The sequence below is a fragment of the Buteo buteo genome, chromosome Z, assembly GCF_964188355.1.
Source record: "Buteo buteo chromosome Z, bButBut1.hap1.1, whole genome shotgun sequence".
NCBI lineage: Eukaryota > Metazoa > Chordata > Aves > Accipitriformes > Accipitridae > Buteo > Buteo buteo.
This window is the reverse complement of record NC_134204.1, coordinates 22259579-22283799: the sequence shown is the minus strand read 5'-3', so window position 1 is coordinate 22283799 and position 24221 is coordinate 22259579. Positions and strand designations below refer to the sequence as shown.

Here is a 24221-nt window from a genome sequence, read left to right as displayed (position 1 = left end):
AAATTTATGTCAGTGAGGTATCACAGTTGTGAGGGCATTTCTGAGAACATTATTTCTGTAATTTGAGGAAGAAGGAAATAAGTACAAGGTTCATAGCAGTGAATCATGTATCTTTTCTGATTGTCTTCTGAACATGCAGTATCATTTAAACATGTGATCCTGAAGCTGAGGTGTTTCAGACCAAAAAATCCATGTCAAGACTGGCTGATGTCTAGATATTCTAGTTGTGGCAATGTTCCTTTATGTTTGATCATTCTTTGATCATTTGCTAAGAAGGAACTGAAAAGCTTTTAACTTCAGGTGTTTTAACTCTAGCATGAAAACTAGGTAAGGGAACATATTAGAATTTTCTTTTTTGCTAAAGACTACTTCACTGCTGAGCAGAAGGCAGGAGGGATGTACACATAATGCTACAGACTGCTATAGCATTACATTCCATAGGACTAAGAATTCAGATAAGGTACAGACTCCCACTTCCACTGACAACAGTTTCTTTCCATATAAGACAGAGCAGGAAGCAGCCAACAATGCTGCCTGTCTTTCAGATCTCAGTGACTCATACATATACTACTCTTGTAAGTTAATACTGGAATGGGCACTTATTATCGGTAGTGAACATTTATACAGTGTCTTTCATCAGCAGAGAGCTCACAATGCTTTATAAAGTGTTTCTAAACACACATAAGCAAAAAAAAAAAGATACTGCCATGTTCAGATGCAAAATGGCAGCCATATAGCACACAGGAAAAGAGTACCATAGCATATAGGTCTAGTTGCCCTCAAATGAGTAAGGAATTAGAATTACAGTCCTTTGTTATGACAGCAGTCCTGAGTCATTAAAGTATATCCTATAATGAGAGTCTCAAACTTCGCTTTTACGCTGGATCACAGTACCCTGTAAAAAGGAAATCAAAATCACTGGAGCTGTGAAAAAGGAATTTTTGTTTAGGACAATGTGTTACTTGAACTAGAATTTAGCAAGGACACTAGAGCAGCTGTGAGAGAGATTCCCTGGCTATGCAATGAACAATTCAGAGCACCAAAACACTATACAGTACAGTTACTATTACTGCAAGTATCAGGACCTCATTCTTACACCATATGCAGAGCACAATGATTCAGGTTAAGAGGTTCTTGCAGGCACTATCCTGGGACATTTGTTCAATTCCAGTTAGGGATAGTGTGATCTGGTGAAGCATCATTACTTCCTACTGCTCTTGGAAAGAAACTGTAAAAACAGTAACTATGCTTAGCTCTTCTATGAAATGTGATGGCTAGGCAGAAGTATGGTTCTGGTTCTCTAGTTCTCAGAATATACATAGTACATACAGAGCAGGCTGTTTCTTACCTTAGAGTATATGATAGTTAAGTTATAAAAAGAATGTCATTTAAGACTTAAATGTCAATCACTCTCCTCAATTTTTGCTTCTTGGCTGAAGAATACACAAATGAACCTGCTTGTACACAGTTTTGGGGACATGTCTAGTTACCCACTAGAAATACCAACTTCTATTAAGTTTTTTTAATAAAAATAGGGTAAGACCACAAATAGAAGAAGTATTAGAACTGCACTCATACTCCCTGAATTTGAAAAGGTTGTGTTCAGAACCATTGCTTGCGTACGGCTTTATAATAGACATAAATTGCTTGTTTAAACTGAAACTTCTACAAGATCGAGCAAAATCTGAATCCTGAAAGTTCAACTAATAGTCATACTGGCACCGCTTCTTTTATTCAACAACCTCAAAATATTTTGAGGTGGATGAATATTACCACCTACATATACATAAAGACATGGAGTTGATTCACCGAAGGATATGGTGTTTGGTTTGGGTTCCTTGCACTTCAACTTGTCATTTAACCGAGGTGTTTAAGTTGGGAACACTATCCTCAATCCTTAGTGCCCTCTATGGTCTGAGAGAGGAAACGGGCAGCTTCAGAGAGTGACTCGCATCGTGGCGGGTCTGAATCACTGCTCAGAGGCACCATTCTTTCTCCACTGCCTTTCTCCACTGTTCGTGTGGGATGAGATTTCTGTGGAGATGCCTAAAATTTTCAGAATCAGCCCATGCCTAGTGTTATGAGTCCCTGTTTGGTCTGTAATTTGTAAATCTCAGCAAAATATAACAACCTAAATTTCTTGGAGCTTAGATATTAGTTATGAGGTGTTATCTTTACTGGTATCATAAGAAGTTTTTGAATACTGTGTAGCTAAGTTAAAAGTAGATGGGCTATTATGTAAGTATAGCGTATTTCTGGTAGAATTGCCTATCAGGCTAGACCGGACACAGCTATATTTCTGATGCCTGGATGTCAAATTCAGGTATGTACGCCAAAATAAGCACTTAGTCAACAGCTATATACAGGCTGCTTAATATCACCACCTTTAGACCTGCTGCAAAATTAATTTCCAGTTCCAGTCTTTCACGTAACAGTAATAGTCTCATCTGTCTGTTTTTCTATGTCTTCTCTGCCTTATTGATTTAAAGAGGAAAGTGCTTGATTCATTTTGGCTGGGAAGAAAAAAAAAAGTAGGGATTTTAAATTCGTTTTTCTAAGAAAGCAGATCTTACATAATTACATTTTCTGGTGTCCTTCTCCCCCTAATATCTTCTGAAGCTGTTGCCCAGTTACGCTGGGAAAGTAGTAGAAAGGAATCTGGGGGTGCTGGTTTGATGCTAAGCTCCGTAGGAGCCATCAGCGTGACCCGGCAGCCAAGAGGGCAAACCGCAGCCTGAGTGCAACTAACACAGCGTAACCAGCCGGTCAAAAGAGGCGATTATCCCCCTGTAGTCAGCGCTGGTGCCGCCTCACCCTGAGTGCTGTCTGCAGTTCTGGGCTCCACAATTTAGGAAGGATGTTAAGTCCTTGAATTCATCCAGAGGAGGGCAACAAAGCTGGGGAAAGGGCTGGAAGGCATCTCCTGTGAGGAGCAGCTGAGGACTTTGGGCTTGTCTGGTTTGGAGAGAAGAAGGCTGAGCTGCTCCCTGCAGCTTCCCAAGGAGGGCAAGTGGAGAGGGAGGTGCTGAGCTCTTCTCCCTGCTACCCAGTCACAGGACGCATGGGAATGGTTCAAAGCTGCGCCAGGGGAGGTTCAGGCTGGACATGAGGAAGCATTTCTTTACCGAGAGGGTGGTCAAACACTGGAATAGTCTTCCTAGAGAGGCGGTCGATGCCCCAAGCCTGTCAGGTTTAAAGAGGCATTTGGCCAATGCCCTTAACAACATACTTTAGCTTTTGGCCAGCCCTGAATTGGTCAGGCAGTTGGACTAGATGACCATTGTAGCCCCCTTCCAACTGAAATATTCTGTTCTATTCTATTCTATTCTATTCTATTCTATTCTATTCTATTATTTTCTACTCTATTTTCAAGAGATATTACAAGAGCCTGAACACTACAGACAGGTTTTGATTAAGAATGCACAAATAATGAAAATCTGCACTACAGCACAAAATTGCATTCAACATGCTCAGTCTAAAGCATTTTAGATTAGTCAGATGTCTTGTTAATGACTCTTTCATTGACAAAATGTATTTCTTACTTGCCTGTTTGCTGCCCTTTGAATAATATAAACATTCACAGAAAGAAAAGACATACAAAAGCAGAGTGGCCTTACGGCCGGCACTTGCTGTTAGGCTACAGAGAAGGGAACTCCTGAACTGAGCGATACAATCGAAGTGATTGCAAGATCTCCTCATGTACTAAGCTAATACCCTAATCCATTCGCAACCGTGCTTTGGAAACATGACGAGGTTTTTATCCACGTCAGCGAGCGCGCGCACACGTGCGCAGAAAGGGAGAAGGGAAGGCTTGGTACGACACGCGTGAGGCAAAACCTCAAACCCTGAATCTGCCGCGTGAGAGTATTAAGGGCTTCAACAGCCACTGCCACCCCGCCGGGACCCGCGGAGCGGGTCAGGGCCTCCCACGGGGCGCAGCCGAGAGGTGCGGGCACCGGCCCAGCTCCCGGCGAAAGCCGCCTGCGGTCTGCCTCCGGGCCGCCCGCTGGGCGCCCTGCCGCAGGCAGCACCCTCACGGGAGAGAAGACGGAGGCACCGCGCGCCACCGGCGCCGCGCGGACCCCGCGGGAGCCCTTTTTCTTCCTGGGTACGGGCCCTCTCCGAGACCCCTACCGAAAGCCCCAGCGCCGCAGCAGCGCCGAGGGCCACCGGCGGGGACGCGGCGACCGCCGCCACGCCGACGGCGACCGCCCCCCGGGCGGGGCGGGCGGGGCGGAGACCACCCGGGGGCGTGGCGTGGCGGGGGCGCTCCGCCCACGCCTGCGCTGCCCCGCCCCCGGAGTGACGCCTGGGGGCGGGCGGACTCCGCTTCCTCCGGGCCCGGCCGGCAGGGGCGGAGCCGCCTCCTCCTCCTTCTCCTTCTCCTTCTCCTTCTCCTTCCTGTTTCCGCTCGGCAGGCCGGCGTCCTCCAGGTCGGTACCGGGGGGAGGCGGGGCGGCTCGGCTCGGCTCCCGCGCCCCGGCGGTGCCTCCCCGCCGCCCCCGGCCGAGCGGCGCTGCCTGAGGCGAGCGCTGCCGGGGCCGGGCGGCGCCGGGCGCCTTTCCCTCACGGCCTGTGTCTTCTCCCCGCAGGGGCCTCGGCGCCGCCCTTCCGTCGCTCGAGAGGCCCGGGGGGTGCCCGGAGCTGCGCTGGCCGCCCCCCCCGCCGCCGCCGCCGCTGCAGGTGAGGGCGGCGCGGCGCTCTCCGCAGCGCGGCCGCTGGGAGGGGGCGGGGCGGGGCGCGCGGGCGGCCGTTGCGGGGCGGGCAGCGCAACGGCTGCGCCGGCCGGAGAGACGGAGGGAGGGAGGGAGGGGGTGTCGGGGCGGCGGCGGCCGCCCGGGCTCCGAGGGGCTCAGCTGCGGGCCTGCGGGCGGCCCCGGGCGGTCGGGCGGCCTGCGGGGGCTCACGCCGCCGGGCGCCGTCGTGGTCGCTGCCGACACGGTTTTGACGTCGTTTCTGGGCTGCCGAGCGTTGCTAGTTGACTGTTCAAAGCGGTACACTCCCTCGCCCTCCTCGTAAAACCTACCGAGGGGTAAATAAACCAACGGGGCTCTCTTTCCTTTTCTTCCAAAGCAGCACAGACTTCACTTTTTTTTTCCGTGTAGCAGTTTTTTTCGTGGTGGTATCTGAAGCTCCGTTGGGACGGAAAGCCTAATCATTTTGTAAACACTGTGCTTCAAGGTAGGGTCAGCGCTTTGTATTGTGCTTTCACGTACTACGCGCTACTTTGAACTTCTAGCAAAAACGAGCTTGCTCTTTAATCATGAGAGATTAAAACGGTAACGGCTGTGTATGTGTGCTTTTATTTTTCCGAATACCCTGAAATTATTTTTTTTATTGTTCCGCAGGGTTTTCCCAATAGAAAAGCAGAAAAGATGTTCGATTTTAAGGCTTGGGCTGAATACATCGTGGAGTGGGCTGCAAAGGACCCATACGGCTTTCTTACTACAGTGATCTTGGCCCTCACACCGTTGTTTGTAATTAGTGCAGTCCTTTCATGGAAGCTTGCAAAAATGATTGAAGCCAGGGAGCGAGAGCAAAAGAAGAAACACAAACGCCAAGAGAATATTGCAAAAGCCAAACGAACAAAGAAGGATTAAATGGGCCAAAAAAGGCCTTCCTCATGCAAAGAATCCATTTTTTTATAGGAAACACTTGTACCTTTTGTGCTTTAACTGTCCTTCGATACTTGATCCTGTTATTTCTTGAAGTATGGAACAATACCTTCAACATATGTTTTTCTGCTGAGATGATTTGTCTTAGTCTGCTCAAGTGACACTTGTTACAGTCATTTAATCTACTACGTGTGCTCTAGTGCAGGTTGCTTTTCTAAATTAGCATGTTAAATTAAAAAATTAATTTGTTGGGTGGGATTTTTTTTTTCCTTAGCTGAACTGTGACTTAACAAGTGTCTTAAAATCATCAAATTATGGGGAAAATGTGAATGGTAAACTGGATTACGAAAGGCAAGTTTTGGTGTACCTTCAGCAGAGCTGGAGAGAGAAGCTAGCTTCAGAGCTAGGCAGCATACCTTACCGGTCTCCTTTAAATACACTGCCTGTGGCCCTGCGGTGCCCATAGGGGCTGCTGTAGTGTCTTTGATGGTGGGGCTTGTCTGCAAAGAGAACCTGCCTTTGCTTTTCCTGTCTCCTGCACTACCAGCCATCAAGAGTCTTTAAATGCAGCCCAAACTCTAGGAAACTGATGGCTTGTTCTTGCTACCTTTGTCTTGAGAGGCCACTCATGTTCTACAAAATATGCTACTATGTTGTTTGGTTTGCCCTAACAATCACCTGAACACTCCACCTGCAGCTAACTTGTTTCTGCCTTCAGAAATTTCCTGCGCCTCAAAGAATAGCCATAAATGGGGTGAGACTAAAGGCCCAGGTGGCCTACTGTAGTGTGTCTTCGTGAGCTATAGCAGGCGGCTGGGGGAGAGTCTAAGAGGAGGAGGGTGGGTACGCTAGTGACAGTAGCTCTTCCTACTTGCTAACCTTCTGGCTACGTTCAGCTTAGGACCTTGTGAGTTTAGGTGGGATCTTTGTTCTCGTGGCTCTTGAAAGCCTGCTGCCTTCCAGGTTGCAAAATGCTGGCACACAGGAAAAAGTCCAAGTGGGGTTTGTGTTGTAAATATGCCAAAATTATTTAATCTTAATTCCAAATCATGTTTTCCTAATAGAGGGGATTAATTTTTCAAAGCCTAGTTTTTCTTAATAGTCTAGTTCTAAAGGGCTTGCGGCAGTCACTAAGGTTTTAGACTTAGCATGCTTCTGAACAGCAGCAGAGTTGTGCTTTCTAGCAACTAGTCCTTCATTATGTTTAAAATTAAAACCTTAAAATAATTCCATTGTTCAAATGAGGACACCTATAGAGCTGGCTGACACTAAGGGGGATTAGAAGTGCAGAGTCCAACTGAAATGACTTAAAGTAAATGTGAAGTATTGTTTATCCTCTGTCAATTTTGTTGGTCAAAGCTAGCATTATTAGAATATGACATTTTGTCACTTTATAAATACAGGGGATGAAGTCTCTGCCTTTTGTATCAAGTGTTGTCAAGTGTGTATGTGTTCCACCTTTGATACCTACATAACTTAAAACACATGGAGGAGAACTGATGAAGGAGGCACTGCATAAATAAATTTGATACTTTTTTCAAAAAATTGTGTGGGCTTTATTTTGACTTGCAAGTTCTCAAACATCATCTCTAAGCAAATAATCTGCACATTCTGTGTATCTAAACTATGGCCAAATAGATCCAGTCATTTAGGGAAGTCCCTGCATACACCGGCAATAACAACTAATATGTTTGTTTTTTTTTTTTATTAATGACAGTCCCTTGTCCCAAGCCCTGTGTTATTTTCCAGCAGCTTTACCAAGTGCTTTTAACCTCTATTATAGTAGTTGTACGTAGTTCAACTTAGTGGGATTTTATCCTGTGCTTACTACTGGCTGCAAATCAAACATTATTCAAATATGTTGTTAAATCTAAGAATAATACAGTGCATAGTCAGTGTAGTGTCATAGTGATTCCTGCTAATGAAACCAATTTTTCCATCCACTTGCCAGTGGCACACTGGCACTGCCAAGGGAATTTACAAGCATTCTGAAGAACTATCTTAAACTGATGCGTAGGTTTGGGAAAATTTAAGTGTACTAATTAACTAAAATTTACTACATCAAAACCAATTTTAAAAATAAAAGTCTTCAAGGAAAAAACAATTTAGAATTCTTTAAGAAAATTAAGTTAGCTAGGAACCCTGCTACCTCTGACTCCAAGAGTATCTGATGAACAGCAACTGTCAAAACCAAACTTAGTAACACATCCTGTTTTTCACTAAACCCCAAATTTTAGAGTAGTTTTTAAGTGATTAAGCCTATCTGAACAGTTCAGCAAAAATAAATGAAACTGCTTTAATATTACTTTATTGCACACTCATAACAGCTGTTTATGCTGTCTGTTAAAATATTTATCTGTTAGCAATATCTGTACATTACAATTGTTTATTTATTATGACTACTACCACTTCCTGGTGGCATCCAGGAGCCTGGCTGAAAGGTATTTGCAGTGCTGGTTGGATCTTGCGAAGGCTCTTTCTTTCCATAGTAAGGGGCAGATGCGTGGCCTTTAACCCGTGTGTGAGCTGGTTCAGCAACAAGTCCCTCCTTGTATTCCTTGGCCTGAAGCAGCTTATCCTTTTCGGATACATCTTTGATTTTCTGTTTCATTTCTTCTCTATAATTCTCATTCTTAAGAATCTCCTAAGAACACAGCAGAAAGATAATTAGGTAAATCAGAAGCAAAGGCAATACATAATGGTGGAATAAAACATTTTAAACAGTCATTTTTGTCTTCATTTTATAATCCAAATTTTTGGGTACGCAGGCAAAATTGTGGCAAAATTAGTTGTTTTTCTACAACTGCAATTTCAGCCCTAGTTTAGAATGTTCTTCATATTTTGATCACGTTGTTGAAGCAAAACTGCATTGCGGTGTCCCAGTTTCACTATTCTATCGGATCAAAAAGGAAAAGAAATTAAATACAGTCATCAACAAACGTGAAAATGCATTAAAAATAAGGCTAACTTTTATGTTGTTTTCTGTGTGGGACTTGCTACTATAGAGCTATTTATCACTTGCATTTCTTCCTGTAACTCACTATGCCTGTGACGTTAGGTATCTGTGCCCTGGGGTGCAGTTTGAGAGAAACAGGTATGCAACCTTGACTCTACTAGTACATAAGCCAAAGCCATGCAAGATTAATAAATAAATAATAACTAAAAAAAAAAAGCTAGGACAGAACTGAAACTACTGAGATGGTACCAGAGAGTTCATCTTCAGCTCATCAGCTGAGGCAGCTCAACACATCCTCAGCTGATGACTGCCTGGCCAGCAAAGGTGAACTGGGCAATGTGATGAGCACATTAAGCACAGCACCGCTTAGGTAAGCTGTATGTTAACTCTAGGTATCCACCAGGCATATTAGCTAAAATAAATGTACTGCATTCATAACAGGCGTAAAATCTTACCTACTGCCTCTGCACAGGTAAAAAATTCAAATGAAAGTGATCTAGTTTTAGAGGTTTACCTCCACCCCTGATAAACTGAAGCAACTATCTGATGCACGATCCTACTACGAGGCCAAAAAACCCACCCAGGGCATGTATTCAGAGAAGGCTCATAAAGCTTGCTGATGCAACTTCATGAAGCTCTGTACTGAAACATGGCTGGGTACAGGTTAAAGCTGGAAATTCACGAATAAAGATGACCTGAACTGATGTGGCTGCTTCCACTGAGATGTGCTCAGGCAATTACTGGCTTGCAGACAGGTATAATACAAAAACAGCTGTTAGTAGGCCTTGCCACCTTGTTCAGAAGAAAACACAAAGAACTCCCAAAGTAAACACAAACAGCCCTGAAAAATACTGAAGTTTGGTTTTCATCTGTTAGCATGTTTCCTATTAGAAGAATGATTTGCAAATTCTGATAAGACTTATCTGTGCTTTTGTAAGGGCAGATAGTGAAGAGTATTAGAAACAAAAGCAGAAAGGTGATACGAACTTCTGTTACGCTTTGAATCCAAATACAACTTAACTGTAACCAACACCATGTAACAAGGAAGCTGCTAATATCCACATTCAGACTGGGATACAGGAGGAAAAAGGCTGACCACTTTCTCCAGATGATTACAATTACATGGAAGAGCTAAGGAGAAACTAGACTAGTGCAATTCTCTCCAAGCAGGAGACCATGACATTATTTTTGGAATGGCATTAAAATACATGTGATATTGCCAAGAGTTGACAGCAAGTATGTGAACATTTAAGAACATTTAAAAAGGCAGTATTTAAAGAAAACCTTAACTTAGAGATATCATAAAAACTAACACCTTTTTCTTAGTCCTTAATTGCCTCTATACTTACATTCACAGATGCACAAAGCAGAGGCAAAACACTTCACACACCTATATAGCATAAACATACACAAGCAGCACAGAAATGACATTGCAAACTGAAGTGGGGTTAGGGGGGAAGAAAATTCTCCCATACTCAGATAAAAATATTGCCAAGCATAACAAGGTCAAATTTCCAACAGTCAGTATAGCAAAACCTCATTTATAACATCTCTCAATTCTGTCCTTGTTTACCACATGCCTGTATAAATCTACCATGACCTTACTGATTTCAAGGACAGTACTCCTATGGTGCTTGCATTACCCCACTAAGAAACAAGGTAATACACCTTTGTGATATCTGAAGACTGCATCATAGTCTCTGCTAAAACAGCATGAAATGATTTATTAAAATACGAACATAATTCACTTACTGAGAAGAGCTATTTACAAACTTCAACTCTTTTCCAGTGATTACTTCAACAAAGTTATTCCTGAAGAGGAAAGACCTGTCGCATCAACAGAGACGCTGGAGCTGAGTAAGGCAGCCTGATCTGCTCCCCGTGTAACAACCAGTGCAACTAAGAAAAGGCAATGGGTGACAGTAGTAGGCAACTCTTCTGAGAGGTACAGAGGCACCCATCTGCCAACCTGACGCGCTGTCTAGAGAGATGTGCTGCTTACCAGGGGTTGTGTCAGGCATGTCACCAAGACACTACCAAGCCTTGTACAGCCCACTGACTATTATCCGCTGCTGTCGTTTCACGTGGGCACCAGTGATACAGCCAGAAGCTGTCTGAGGAGCATCAAGAAGGATTACAGAGCCCTGGGAGCCGCCGTAAGGGACTCTGGAGTGCAGGTAGTTTTCTCCTCAATCCTCCTTCTCAAAAGGAAGGGGTTTGAAAGGGCCAGATGAATCCCGCAAATCAACAAATAGTTATGGGACTGGTGCCACAGCCAGGGGTTTGGCTACTTAGACCATGGGACTCACTTTGAGAAACCTGGTCCACTGGGGGCTGATGGGGTCCATCTGTCAGAGAAGGGGAAGAGCATCTTCGGCCATAGGCTTGCCAAGGTGGTGAAGAGGGCTTCAAACTAAAGTTGTAAGGGGAGGAGAACCTCAATCCATCCCACTCCTACCAGTTTGATGCCAGTGCCAGCAAGAGATGCCCAGAGCCTGGAGAGGCATCACAGGTCAGCAGGAGAGCACCTGAAGAGCAGCACAAAGGAATTCCAGCCAGTAAGTCAGCTTCATTGGGGGCCCAACTTAAAAGCCTCTATGCAAATGCACGTAGCATGGGGAATAAACAAGAGGAGTTAGACGAGTGCACACCTGTAGGGCTATGATCTTATCAGCATCACAGAGACGTGGTAGGATGGCTCCTATGACTGGAGTGTTGGAATGGAAGGATACAGGCTCTTTAGGAAGGACAGGCAGGGAAGGCAAGGAAGGGGCGTCACCCTCTATGTCAATGACCAGCTGGAGTGCGTGGAGTCTGCGTGGGGATAGGTGAGGAGCTGAGCCTATAAGTCAGGATTAAAGGGATGGCAGGGACAGGTGACATTATAGTGGGGGTCTGCTACAGGCCACCCGGCCAGGAAGACCAAATGGATGAGGCCCACTATAGACAGATAGGAGCATCCTCTTGTTCACAAGCCCTGGTCCTCATGAGGGACTTCAGCCACCCCAGTATATGTTGGAGGGACAACACAGTGGGGCATAAGCAATCCAGGAGGTTCCTTCTCCAAGTGATAGAGGAGCCTCCAAGTAATGAGGAGAGGTGCTATGCTGGACCTTGTTCTCACCAACTAGAAGGGGCTGGTGGGGAACGTGAAGCCCAAGGGCAGCCTTGACTGCAGTGACCATGAAATGGTGGACTTGAAGATCCTTAGGGCAGTAAGGAGGTCTCACAGGAAGCTCACTACCCTGGATTTCAGGAGATCAGACTTTGGCCTCTTCAGGGATCTGCTTGGTAGAGTACCATGGGATAAGGCCCTGGAGGAAAGAGAGGCCCAAGAATGCTGGTTAATATTCAAGGGTCACCTCCGCCAAGCTCAGCAGTGATGCATCCCAACAAAGAGGAAATCAGGCAAAACCACCAGGAGGCCGGCATGGATGAACAAGGAGCTCCTGGACAAACTCAAACACGAAAAGGAAGCCTACAGAGGGTGGAAGCAAGGACAGGTAGCCTGGGAGGAATACAGAGAAATTGTCCGAGCAACCAGGGATCAGTTTAGGAAAGTTAAAGCCCTGATAGAATTAAATGGCCAGGGAGACCAAGGGCAACAAGATGTCCTGGTTTCAGCTGGAATAGAGTTAATTGTCTTCCTAGTAGCTGGTACAGTGCTATGTTTTTGTGTTTGGTAGAAGAAGAATGTTGATAACACACTGATGTTTTCAGTTGTTGCTAAGTAATGTGTAGTCTAAAGTCAAGGATTTTTCAGCTTCTGATGTCCAGCCAGCAAGAAGGCTGGAGGGGCACAAGAAGTTGGGAGTGGATACAGCCAGGGCACCTGACCCAAAGTGGCCAAAGGGGTATTCCACACCATGTGATGTCACGTCTAGTATATCAACTGGGGGGAGTGGGGGCAGGGGGATCACTGCTCGGGGACTGACTGGGCGTTGATCGGCGGGTGGTGAGCAATTGCACTGCGCAACATTTGTATATTCCAATCTTTTTATTACTGTTGTCATTTTATTAGTGTTGTCATTATCATTATTAGTGTCTTCTTTTCTGTTCCATTAAACCATTCTTATCTCAATCCACAAGTTTTACTTTTTTTTTCCAATTCCCTCCCCCATTCCACTGGGTGGGAGGGAAGTGAATGAGCAGCTGCATGGTGCTTAGTTGCTGGCTGGGGTTAAACCACGACACAAGAAAAGCTTCTACAGGTACGTCGGTGATTAAAGGAAGACTAGGGACAATGCAGGCCCTCTCCAGAAGGAAATGGGAGACCTGGTTACCCAGGATATGGAGAAGGCTGAGGTACTCAATGACTTTCTTTGCCTCAGTCTTCACCAACAAGTGTTCCAGCCACACGGCCCAAGTCACAGAAGGTGAAGGCAGGTACTGGGAGAATGAAGAACTACCCACTGTAGAAGATCAGGTTCAAGACTATCTAATGAACCTGAAGGTGCACAAGTCCATGGGACCTGATGAGATGCATCTGCAGGTCCTGAGGGAACTGGCAGATAAAGTGGCTAAGCCACTATTCATCATATTTGAGAAGCTGTGGCAGTCCAGTGAAGTTCCCACTGACTGGAAATGGGGAAACATAACCCCCACTTTTAAAAAGAGAAAAAAGGAAGACCTGGGGAACTACAGGCCAGTCAGTCTTACCTTTGTGCCTGGCAAGATCACACAGCAGATCCTCCTAAAAGCTATACTAGGGCACATGGAAAATAAGGAGGTGATTGGTGAGAGCCAACATGGCTTCACTAAGGGCAAATCATGCCTGAAAAATTTGGTGGCCTTCTATGACAAGGTTACAGCATTGGTGGATAAGGGAAGAGCAACTTTGGAGTTGTGCAAAGCATTTGACACTGTTCCGCATGACCACCTTGTCTCTAAATTGGAGAGACATGGATTTGACGGATAGAGCACTGAGCAGATAAGGAATTGGCTGGGTGGTCACACTGAAAGAGTTGCAGTCAACAGCTGGATGTCTGAGTGCAAGCAGTGACGAGTGGCATTCTTCAGGGGTCGGTATTGGGACCAGCGCTGTTTAACATCTTTGTTGGCAACATGGACAGTGGGATTGAGTGCACCTCAGCAAGTTTGCCAACCGCACCAAGCTGTGTGGTGCGGTTGACAGGCTGGAGGGAAGGGATGCCATCCAGAGGGACCCTGACAGGCTTGAGAAGTGGACCCACGTGAGCCTCATGAAGTTCAACAAGGCCAAGTGCAAGGTCCTGCACATGGGCCAGGCCAATCCCAAGCACAAATACAGGCTGGGCGATGAGCGGATTGAAAGCAGCCCTGTGGAGAAGGACTTGGGGATGTTGGTTAACAAGAAGCTCAACATGACCCAGCAATGTGCATTTGCAGCCCAGAAAGCCAACTGCATCCTGGGCTGCATCAAAAGAAGCATGACCAGCAGGTCAACAGAGGTGTTTCTGCCCTTCTACTCTGCTCTGGTGAGACCCCACCTGGAGTACTGCATCCAGCTCTGGGGGCCTCCAACACAAAAAGGACACAGACCTGTTGGAGTGAGTCCAGAGGAGGGCCACAAAGATGATCAAGGGGCTGGAACACCTCTCCTATGAGGAAAAGCTGAGATAGTTGGGGTTGTTCAGCCTGGAGAAAAAAAGGCTCTGGGGAGAACTTATTGCAGCCTTCCAGTACTTAAAGGGGGCCTACAAGAAAGCCATAGAGGGACTTTTTACAAGGGCATGTAGTGATAGGACAAAGGATAACAGTTTCAAACTGAAAGAGGGTAGATTTAAACTAGATGTAAGGAAGAAGCTCTTCACTGTGAGGGTGGTGAGGCACTGGAACAGGTTGTCCAGAGAGATTGTGGATGCCCCATCCCTGGAAGTGTTCAAAACCAGGCTGGACAGGGCTTTGAGCAACCTGGTCTAGTGGAAGGTGTCCGTGCCCATGGCAGGGGGGGGTTGGAACTAGATGATCTTTAAGGACCCTTCCAACCCAAACCATTCTATGATTCCATAATCTTAGTCAGGTAATAGCATCTGTAACTAAATTCCAAATGCTTCAAGTCCATTTTAAATGATGTATAATTGTCATCTGGTTTTCAGACTCAAGTAAGGCCCTTTTAATCAGCTTTCACTGGCCAAAGTATAGTTGTGATCTAATAAAATAACCATGTTGATCTTGAAAAAAGCATGAGGAATGATCCTCATTAGCAAACACAGAAAAAAAAATACTGAAGTGACTTGCTTAGAATCTTCTGTACAATCTACACCAGGACAAAAATTTTTCAAGTTCAAAGTATCTGCATGCATCCATTTTATGCATTAAATTCATGCCACTAATAGGTACACTGAAATCAGCATTCCTGTACTCGAACTAAAGAAAATGTGAATCAGGAGTCTTGTGTCAATAGTCACATTAGAAAAATTGGGTCAAATAGATGAGTTTTCTTACCATAAATATTTTGTCCTTGGATACTGGCAAGTTTGTTCTGTGGAATTCTCTCACAGGCACCGAGTCCCTCCTCCTTCTAATATTATCACCAGCAAATATTTAATTCTCAGTTTGCACTAGAACATACACTTTTTTTTTTTTAAACATTGTGATTGTATTTCTAAGTCCTGTTGGTTCAACTACCATAGCCACTGCAGTTTGAAGCTGTTATGAGACCGAAGTTTCCTCGCCATTACAAGCATTTAAATAAAAGATCCAAGTAGTTCCGGATTTGAATAGGATAATCAACTTGGTTCAAAATGCAAATTTTAATGAAACTACTGCATGCATATTTATAGAAGGAATTATCCTTAAAACACACTAGAAATGTGCAGGATCTTTATAACTAATCTTCCAAATTTGGCTTCAGTTTATCTGCATGGCTTACCGCAATTAAATACAGTCAGTGTCAGAAAGATTCCTCCCCAGACATCCTTCTGTTCCTACAGGGCTTCCTATCACCTGCTGAACAGTGGTAGAGAAGCCAACATCTGCTGGGGTCTTCTACCCATGACAAGTAGTCTGCAAATCTGTGTGGCACTACAGGCTCTTCTAACTCAACTGCACTCAGCTACATTTTCACTTTGAGGCTCCGTTGCTACCCAATCCTTTACTGTTCAATATACTGTAAACAGTGACTGGGAGCTAAACAACTTTTTTCTTTTTTCTTTTTTTTTTTTATTATTATGTTGGCAGGTTCAGAACATTTATCTTCTCTCCTCCTCCAAGATGAATTGGAATATTTTATATGCCCCCCAAAACATACCTTTTAAGTTTTCTGCTGAAATGTGAGAACATGAGTATGTAATGTGCTCTGACCTTTAGGGGAAATATAACACAGGAAATATCCAACACAGAGAACACAGGATCTACCAGGTAACCGCAGTTTTCTGAGGGTTAGCTTGTTCTTCCAACACTTTCTTTATACAGATAAATGATATAAGCCTTTGAACCTGCAGTTCTCAGGAGGCACAGGGCATCTAAAGAGTATCAGAAATGCCATTCATCATTTTTATTAAAAGAGAAATCTCACCATTTGGATTATGCTGCGAAACTAAAAACAATGAAAAATGCCTGAAGCCATCCACCCATGTTTTATACCAGTTGAAAACCTTACAGGTAGATGTTCACCTTGAAATGCATCAGCTCCCAGCATTTGGAACAAGATACACACAATGTGGCAAGAACTAGGTCCAACTACATGTTCTACAGTTTACTTTTAGGTGGAATGTAAAAGTACCCACTGCAAGTAACTACTTGTCCAGCCTTAGTGATTATTGTAAGCTCTATGAGGTTTTTAATACTCCTAATGATTGGAGCTGCATGCCTTCCCTCCTTTGAAAAGCAGGGTTTAAGAAAGTGATCTGTAAGGTTTTCTTGAAGAACCTAACATTATTATTACGGAAATGCCAAAATGGCCCTATGTGGAGTTTGAGGCAGCTGCTTCTTCAGCCAGAAAATATGCGTTTCTGCATATTCTGACATCTTAGGAGTGGCAGCAGCTGCATGAACAAAGAATGAAAGATGGCCTGCTCACAGGGGCAAAGCAGCCCAGAACACGTTGCTGTCCTCCAAGTATGTTGCTGCAAAAGGTATCTGGCTGTATTTCATGCCACTGGCATGAAATTTCCACTTTTCTTGCAAACGATATTTTTGTTTAAAGCTCTTACTTAAGTCTGGCAGTTAAGATGTATAACCAAGCATCCTCTGCTGCTTGGAAACTGTATTCACCTCTACTCCACAGAAGGAGAAAAATCTAGAAGTTTGTCTCTAGTCAAAGGATTTTCAGTGCCTATGAGGCTGTACTGGAAGACCTGCTTTGTAGGCTGAAGATTGGGAATGGAGTGTTCTTTCACACTTAAAGGACCTCACATAGTCACTGCTCTCCCTTTTCTGAATAAACCAGGAGCCTTACAGAATAAATAAAATCAGTTCCTCCTGGTAGGAAAATGTCATAAATACAAAAGAGCTTTCTCTAGACTTGCTTATTCCTTCACCTGGGGTCTTGCTCAGTAGTGACTAGCCTTTACTGAACACTTCTTGTTAGTCATCTTCACAGGCACATATCTGTACTGAACACTTTCTATCCTGCAGCACCTCCTGAACCCCACAATCTGAGGAACTCCTTCTCCCCTTCCTCTTACTTCCTTACTGTTTCCCTCTTGGTCCTCAAGCCAGACATCGGTTATAACACCACTTGCCTCTCCTGGAGCATTTTCTGTCTCCTGAAGGCAGAAGGCAACCCAAACTTGTTCACAAGTAGCTCTAAGGATGCAGGTGGCTAGACATACAGTACCAATGTCCAAGAGGGATTATTTAAAGGTGACTTTAAAAGGCTGGTACTTGTTTTGGTTTTGTTCTTTCCAGATGATTTTTCTGAAGACCCTATACCCAAATAAGGGGTTTGTGTATTATTAATTTTGAGCAAGATGTCACATTTCATTTCAGATGGGTTTGCATTTTTATTAATTTAAAAATAAATAGCTTCTTTATGTTGTCTTAGAAACTATTCCAACTTGCTAATTTACCTTAATTACGTATGCTGAAATACTCATGATTTCTCTTGATTTGAATAGGGTTAGCTAACTATTATTTGATTCTAGAACTAAGAAACATCTGGACAGATTAATGTTTTTTCTTTGAATTGTACAGACACTACATATTCAAAGAATACTTGCATTTTGGTGTCTAGTTTGAATATTTTATAATCATGAATGAACTTGAACTCTGCCTGTTAAAAATTCATATATACAAGTTAGCAAAAATTAAAAAATGACAAATAGAAAGGAAAAAAAAGTCTGGTTTGGAACAGTATTAAAAGAGTTGATTGTTATAAGACAATTTAACGTCAGAATTTTTTCTTCACTGACAAATTAACTAAAAGTCCAGCAAAATGCTAGAAGTTAAGCCAATTCACCTGGTTTTATAACATTGCCAAATTGGTTAAGTAAACTCCATTTTCCAGTTCAACAAGTTAAATAGGCAAGACAAAATAATCAGATATTACATCATATTTCAAGAGTAGGAGGCAGAGAGAGGACCTCATCACTGGGAAGCACTGAATGTTCTGATCCAGGGCAGGTCTTGTTAACTCAGCAACTGAGCAGGAGATCAGCAGTGCCAGGTTGGGAATAAGAAACAATGTGGTAAATGAAGGGCTGTGTCAGTGCATGGCAAAAACAGAGGAGCAGTTTGAATTAGAAAGGCGTATCTGGGTTTTCTAGAATACTTATTTAAATCAAACACTGAGCCAAGTGACTGCTAATTCTGTAAAGAACATATGTGCTAAATATCTTTGGTCAATCGACAATCAACATTAGTCAATTAAATGTAAGATATTTTTTTATTCAGGATAGTTTTCAAGCAAATCTCTGATCAGCTGCAATTTTAAAATATGGACTGTGTTCTGTGCACTCAATGTGATTTTTTAGAAGGATGTAGCCTGCATAATTCAAAAGTAAACTGATCTGAATGATCTTGGTTGGATACATCACAATTTATGGCATCTCTCATTGTCTAGGCTTTGTAGAACAGCTTTTTTGACCTTTGAACATAAATCAGATGAATTATCCAAACAAATTACTAAACTAACATAGGTCCTGTTTTAGAACAGTTAGTTTTGCCTGCAACCTGCAGCAACCCCTTAAACATAAACAGATACAGAAATGGACCTCTAATGGTACCACAGGTTCTAGAAACAGGAAACTTGGACTCCCATTCTATTGTAGGGCAAAGGTAACTCCTTAGGATCATCTGTTACAGTTCACTCTAGATGAAGGCTGTTTGTGCATTTTGGGTTCCTAATCCTCTAATGAGAGGTGCACTAATTCTTTGGAATCAATCAGTAACAGCACAAAAATTGCAATTAAAGCTTAAAGCACTCCACAGTTAATGTGTAAGTGTTAAACCAACATATTGATTACAAATATATGTACAAATATATGCTTTGATGACAGCCCAACATGTAGTTTTAAATGCAGTGCTAATACCACATTTACTACCAAGCTAAATCAGTTAAATACTAATTCCAACTCACAGCAATTTTTGTTGAAATCAAATCTACAGAGAAGTAATGCTAATTATTACTAAATTACTATATAGCTACTTCTGAGCTACAGAATCTCTGGCAGGAGCTGACATAGTCTCTAGGGCACCACAGGGTAGCACACATGTTTTTGGCAAGAACATGTAACAGGAGGCAAAAGGAAGCAAAAAGGCACAGTCACTGGAATATAAAGCATGTCAGCAACACATGGAGTCAGTACGGGTTTGTGCCTGAATTATTTTTATAATAGTGCGAAGATTTTTGTACAGAACTACATATACATTCAAGAACACAGATGAAACTGTGTAGAAGCAACAAAAATCACAAACTAGCCTGGCACCACTGCACTCTGCCCTGAATAAAGGGCAATGCAGAGCCTTGATGCCCACAGAGCAAACAAGGAACTGTAGCTGTCACTCAGTTCCAGTACGGTCCTTGCTTTCCCCTTACTCTACATATGATGTAATCTGTACCAGCCCTTTTCCTGGTACACGTTACTTCTCCCTCCATCCCCCTCCACCCCCGTTCAGCTGTGCTGACAGTGAATTAGGAGACAGAGCCAAAGCTCCATGCACTCCCTCCCACATGGACAGGAGTAGCAAAGCAGCAGTGACTTTCTCCCCTACAGCCTTGGGATCTGCAGCATAGGCAAACTGGAAGTAATGGGACAAATTGGTGCCTTGATACTCTCCTGTGGAGACCGACAAGCACGTATGTTTCAAAGCCAAGGTGAAAGTTAAACTGAATAAGAGGGGAAAACTCTAAAAGATGATAGGTTGGTTTGGGGGTTTTTTTGAATCACTTCCTTGACCACCCCCTTCTATTTAGACCTTTGTACCTCAGCTCTTTATATTGCCAAAATTTACTGCCCTTTCACACTGAGTAATAATCCTCTCTGGAATCATGCACAATTTACTATGCAAAATGCTATTTAGTGCAAGCCAAGCCATTTGAATATGTCTCAAATTTTCAGTCCTGGTTGTGATCCTGGACAACAATGGTGGAAAATAACTTGCTCAGAGAGCTGTTTATCCTTGTGCTTTTAAAATAGTACTTCCCAGAAATGTAAATCCTATCCTGCAGTTTTTTGTGGCTTCAGGAGTAAAATACTCATTTGCTAAGCCCTATTCTTTATGTAAGAATGTACAATCTATATGTCAGAGTTCTCATTTTAAAACTTCTCAGCTGAAGCATCTGAAAAAAGATGGAAGCAAAATTATAACGTGCAATCCCACCAGTGTCAAACAAAGAATTTTTCTAAAGCACATCCCATTCTGGTTAAAGGAATGTAAATTCTGTGTAAACTAATCTTCATGACTGAAGCCAGATTTGATCATACCATCTCTCAAAGAAATAATACTTATGATCAAATAAATGGGAAAAGTGGATAAGCATTGTGGCAACCAAACAGAATGTAATTTTAATGTAACTATTTGGAGTGGGGTGGGGGAGAAACAATCATTAAAACCTTATGCTTATTTTAACTCATTGAAGTACAATCTTCCTCCCTTGACAATGAGGTTGTCAAAACAGATTATTATGGAAATGCTAGAAATATTTTGAAAGAAGACAGGAGCTGTCACAAAAAGTTTCTTTTTTTTAACATTTCACCTTCTATCCAACTGTGCAATTCAGAAGCCACCAAGTTTTATTACTGTGTAACAAGTACATAATGCATGAGAAAAGCAGTCCTTTACTGCAGTTTTCTACTTCAAACTATTTTCAGGCTCTTGACACTAATTAAAGGAACATGCAATTCTACTTTACTTTCCACGAAATATTAATGTACATACACATACATACAAATCAACAGTAGGATTTCAATTCAGACTGAGAATACTTGTAGCTATGCAGCCCTGTGTGCACTACAGAGGAAGCAGCAACTAGTTTAACAGTGAAGTGACTTCTAGTACAAAGATCTGTGTTCACAGAGTAGCATTACTGTAAGTGCACATCTCGCAATTGCAGGATATCACATTGGCAGGTTCAGAGATAAACCACATTCCTCTCCATACCAGTTTCTCTAGGCATTGCCATGAGAACCTACTCTGGTTTTTCCTCATGCATTTTCTGGCACCACAAAATAGTCTGTAACTTTATTTCTACCACCATTATACAGACAAGGCCATAAACAATGCCAGGTTACTTGGATACTCTTGAACCTCAGGACATTGTCAGAAGCAATGCATAGCTACAGGGTCTGTTACAGGAAAAAATAAGTGTTAGATTTCTAAATACATTCAGGTACCTCATGTTACAGACAGTAGGATTCTTTAAGAGCCCCTACATATCTGATGCCCTCTGAAATCAGAAGTGCTAAAGAAATCGAATAGAAGTTAAGCACAGAAAGGCTTAAAAACCTCACTATATGCCTGATATTTTTAAGGTTTGCTACATCCTTAAAAATATGCCTCTTGGTTCCTTCCAGGTTTAGAAGCTGAAGACTCAATGTGTCCCAGATACAAGATATCTAAACCAATTTTTACATGACTCCCACTATCTATGTGGGGGAAAACCTGGCTGTGTGTTACATATGCACTGATCATATAAAGATGAGAGACAGATAGAAAGGCAGATACTGTATTGAAACAGGCACCATAACCAAAGCTTGCAAGTATCTTATGCATCCAGCCACTATCTCAATTAGGAGCTGCACCAACAGAAAATAATGTTTTATTTCATTAGTATTTTTAATACATTTACATAATGCTATCTCAAGTTTTAAAAAAGGCTTTTTTTTTTTTTTTTTTTTACAGGGAGTGTGACCCAGAATGAAAACAGGAGATGTAAAACACAGCAAAGCTTGTGAATGCCATGCAAAGTTGCCTATCAACAAGGTCCTGAGAAGTCTCGAGAAGTTCTTATTAGCAGAACTTTGATTGAAATTCATGAAGGTGCATAAAAAGAGTGAGACATACCCAGTGGTCCTACAGGTGTTACATTGTTTAATATCTTTTAAATTTGGGGAGTTCCGCTTTGGTGATGGAATAGCAACATAAGCCCAAAAAAGGGAGTCCTGAAGAGAAGGATTTTCTCCCTGCCTCCCAAGAGCATTTTTTCTTTCCTCTGCAACCAAGATGCGAAAAATCCAAAACATAAAGATGCCATGCTTCAAATTAGGAGTGAAATCTGTAGCCAGGAGGAAAACTGGGAAGTAGGAGTGTATGCAAGACACCACGTTTACATTTACCTTACAATCTAGTTGATGAACCATATGGAAAGTGGGCTATGACTTGAAGAATGGAAGGGAATAGCCTCCTAAAGAAATAATCTGCATGGACGGAACATCACTCCTGTAATACAACTGCTATATGCCAAGATAACTTTTGTTAATAAATTCTGACAACATTAATGCTTAGCAGGTAAGCTAATTTCCATGTAAAGTGATAGGCTATTAAATCTGCTCCCACAAAATAGCATTTGATTAAAAATATTTTAATATCTGTAGCCTTTAAAACATTCATTTAAAACTGTAAGATCTCTAGATGAGGAGACATTTCCTATTTGCCCAAAAACATGGTATATACATCTAGTTTCCTATATACATAATAAAGAAATATAATAGTCTACTTTAATAATTATCACTTGTTAAACTGGTTAAAATATAATTTACAGCTGCACAGGAATAAAGGTAATGACAAAGTTTCCTCAGCCTACCATATATGACCATATACAATATATACAAAGGGACAGATGATGGAATGCTATAATAATGCAAAAATACACATATACAAGCTCAGGTTCTCACCTGTTATAAAGCAATATGTGTGTATGCATGTGTATACACACATACATGCTTACAATAGCTGAAGATGTGATCCAAAATTCTCTATCAAGATGGAGCCCCTAATTACCATAGGAACAGAATATGTTTAAGCACAAGATAAGAAACAACTTGATCCGCATTCATTTGTGAAGTTATCACCCTCATCATAAATAAGTTGAGACTTGGCATATTTCAAGCTGTAATAAAATCAAAAGGCAACCAACTGTTCACAGTATCCCAGAAGCTGGCTTTTAAAACCCAGGGCTTCCAACCACTAACATGCCTTATGTTACTGGTCAGATTAGAAATTACCAAGGAGATGAGCAGCATTCTTGGGTTATGACTAGCCCAGTACACAGAATTCTAAGTGACTCCCTCCAAAAATGGGGAAAAAGTGGTGGGGGTGCAGAGAGGAAAGAAACCATTAGGTATGTGAAAGAATGCTGAACAAGTTGCCTTGTGAAGTCACTGGAGTATTCCTCCATTAAAAAAAAATAGAATCTAAAGAAAAAGAGATGTAAAGCAATTTATTCTGTGACAAAATGAAAGCTTTTTAATGGAAACAAAAAAAGATCAGTTAGGTGTTTGTGGAGGAAAGAATGGCCTGAACCCAAAACGTTATCAGGTCTTAAGCACATGGTCAACAGACTTAGCTGGTGTCATGATCCGGCTACCTTGACCAATATAAGGAAGGACAATGCACATTCATTCTCACTTAAGTGACTGACATATCATGATGATTATGAATGACATTTTGTTGGCCTACAGTATTCACCAAACCATTGGTTCCCAAAATGTGGTTATCAGTGCTATCAGTAAGATCCAGCTGATTTATGAAGCCATATCTCTGCAATATTTTCCATTAAAGTTTGGTCACAGAGCTCATCATAAGACCTGATAGCCTGAGCAGTTTGGCAACCTCTATCATCCATACCTGAAAGATGAATAAAAGACAAGTTTGACAAATATAAAGAAACCAAACATAAAATACTAAAGGGAGATGGTAGGCAAACAGAGCAGAGAAGGGGAACAGAAATTTTAATAAAGTTTAACATATGACATTTGATATTAGGAAGAAAAAAAAGAAAAAAAAAGATGATAGGCAAAGGACAGGAAAAAAATGAAAACCATCCAAAAAAAAGTGGTATTACAGACCACAAAGGTAGGAACCTAGGCACAACTCCAGAAACTTATGCTCTAGGACCTGCAATGCTGTTTTGTGATGTTACAATATGATGTTTACAGTAAAATGTCATTAAAGCAAAAATGCAAAATTTGTGAGCTTTGCATCCTTTTTCAGAAGTAGTCTAGTCTCATGAGAAATATGTGAAAGAACAAGGAGATTTGTTATACAGGGTTTCAATATGAAACATG

General features: G+C 42.4%; 2 protein-coding genes across 3 annotated transcripts in view; one reads left to right on the top strand and one right to left on the bottom strand.

The window, feature by feature from the left end:
• The first annotated feature begins 4330 nt into the window (after positions 1-4330).
• SMIM15 (small integral membrane protein 15) lies at positions 4331-7160 on the top strand. Of its 2 annotated transcripts, XM_075021458.1 has the most exons (3): positions 4331-4433; positions 4593-4683; positions 5349-7160. In XM_075021458.1, the coding sequence occupies exon 3, from the start codon at positions 5376-5378 to the stop codon at positions 5598-5600; it is 225 nt and encodes a 74-aa protein (XP_074877559.1). In that variant the 5' UTR covers positions 4331-4433; positions 4593-4683; positions 5349-5375; the 3' UTR covers positions 5601-7160. The 2 variants fall into 2 exon arrangements, with proteins under 2 accessions (XP_074877559.1, XP_074877560.1); XM_075021459.1 differs by lacking the exons at positions 4331-4433; positions 4593-4683 and adding an exon at positions 4989-5181.
• Positions 7161-7907: 747 nt separating this feature from the next.
• Positions 7908-24221, bottom strand: part of NDUFAF2 (NADH:ubiquinone oxidoreductase complex assembly factor 2) — a 66038-nt gene continuing 49724 nt past the window's right edge. The window contains exon 4 of the mRNA XM_075021457.1: positions 7908-8259. Within this exon, the coding sequence (XP_074877558.1) occupies positions 8002-8259 (258 nt within the window). The 3' untranslated portion in view covers positions 7908-8001. The remainder of the gene's footprint in view (positions 8260-24221) is intronic.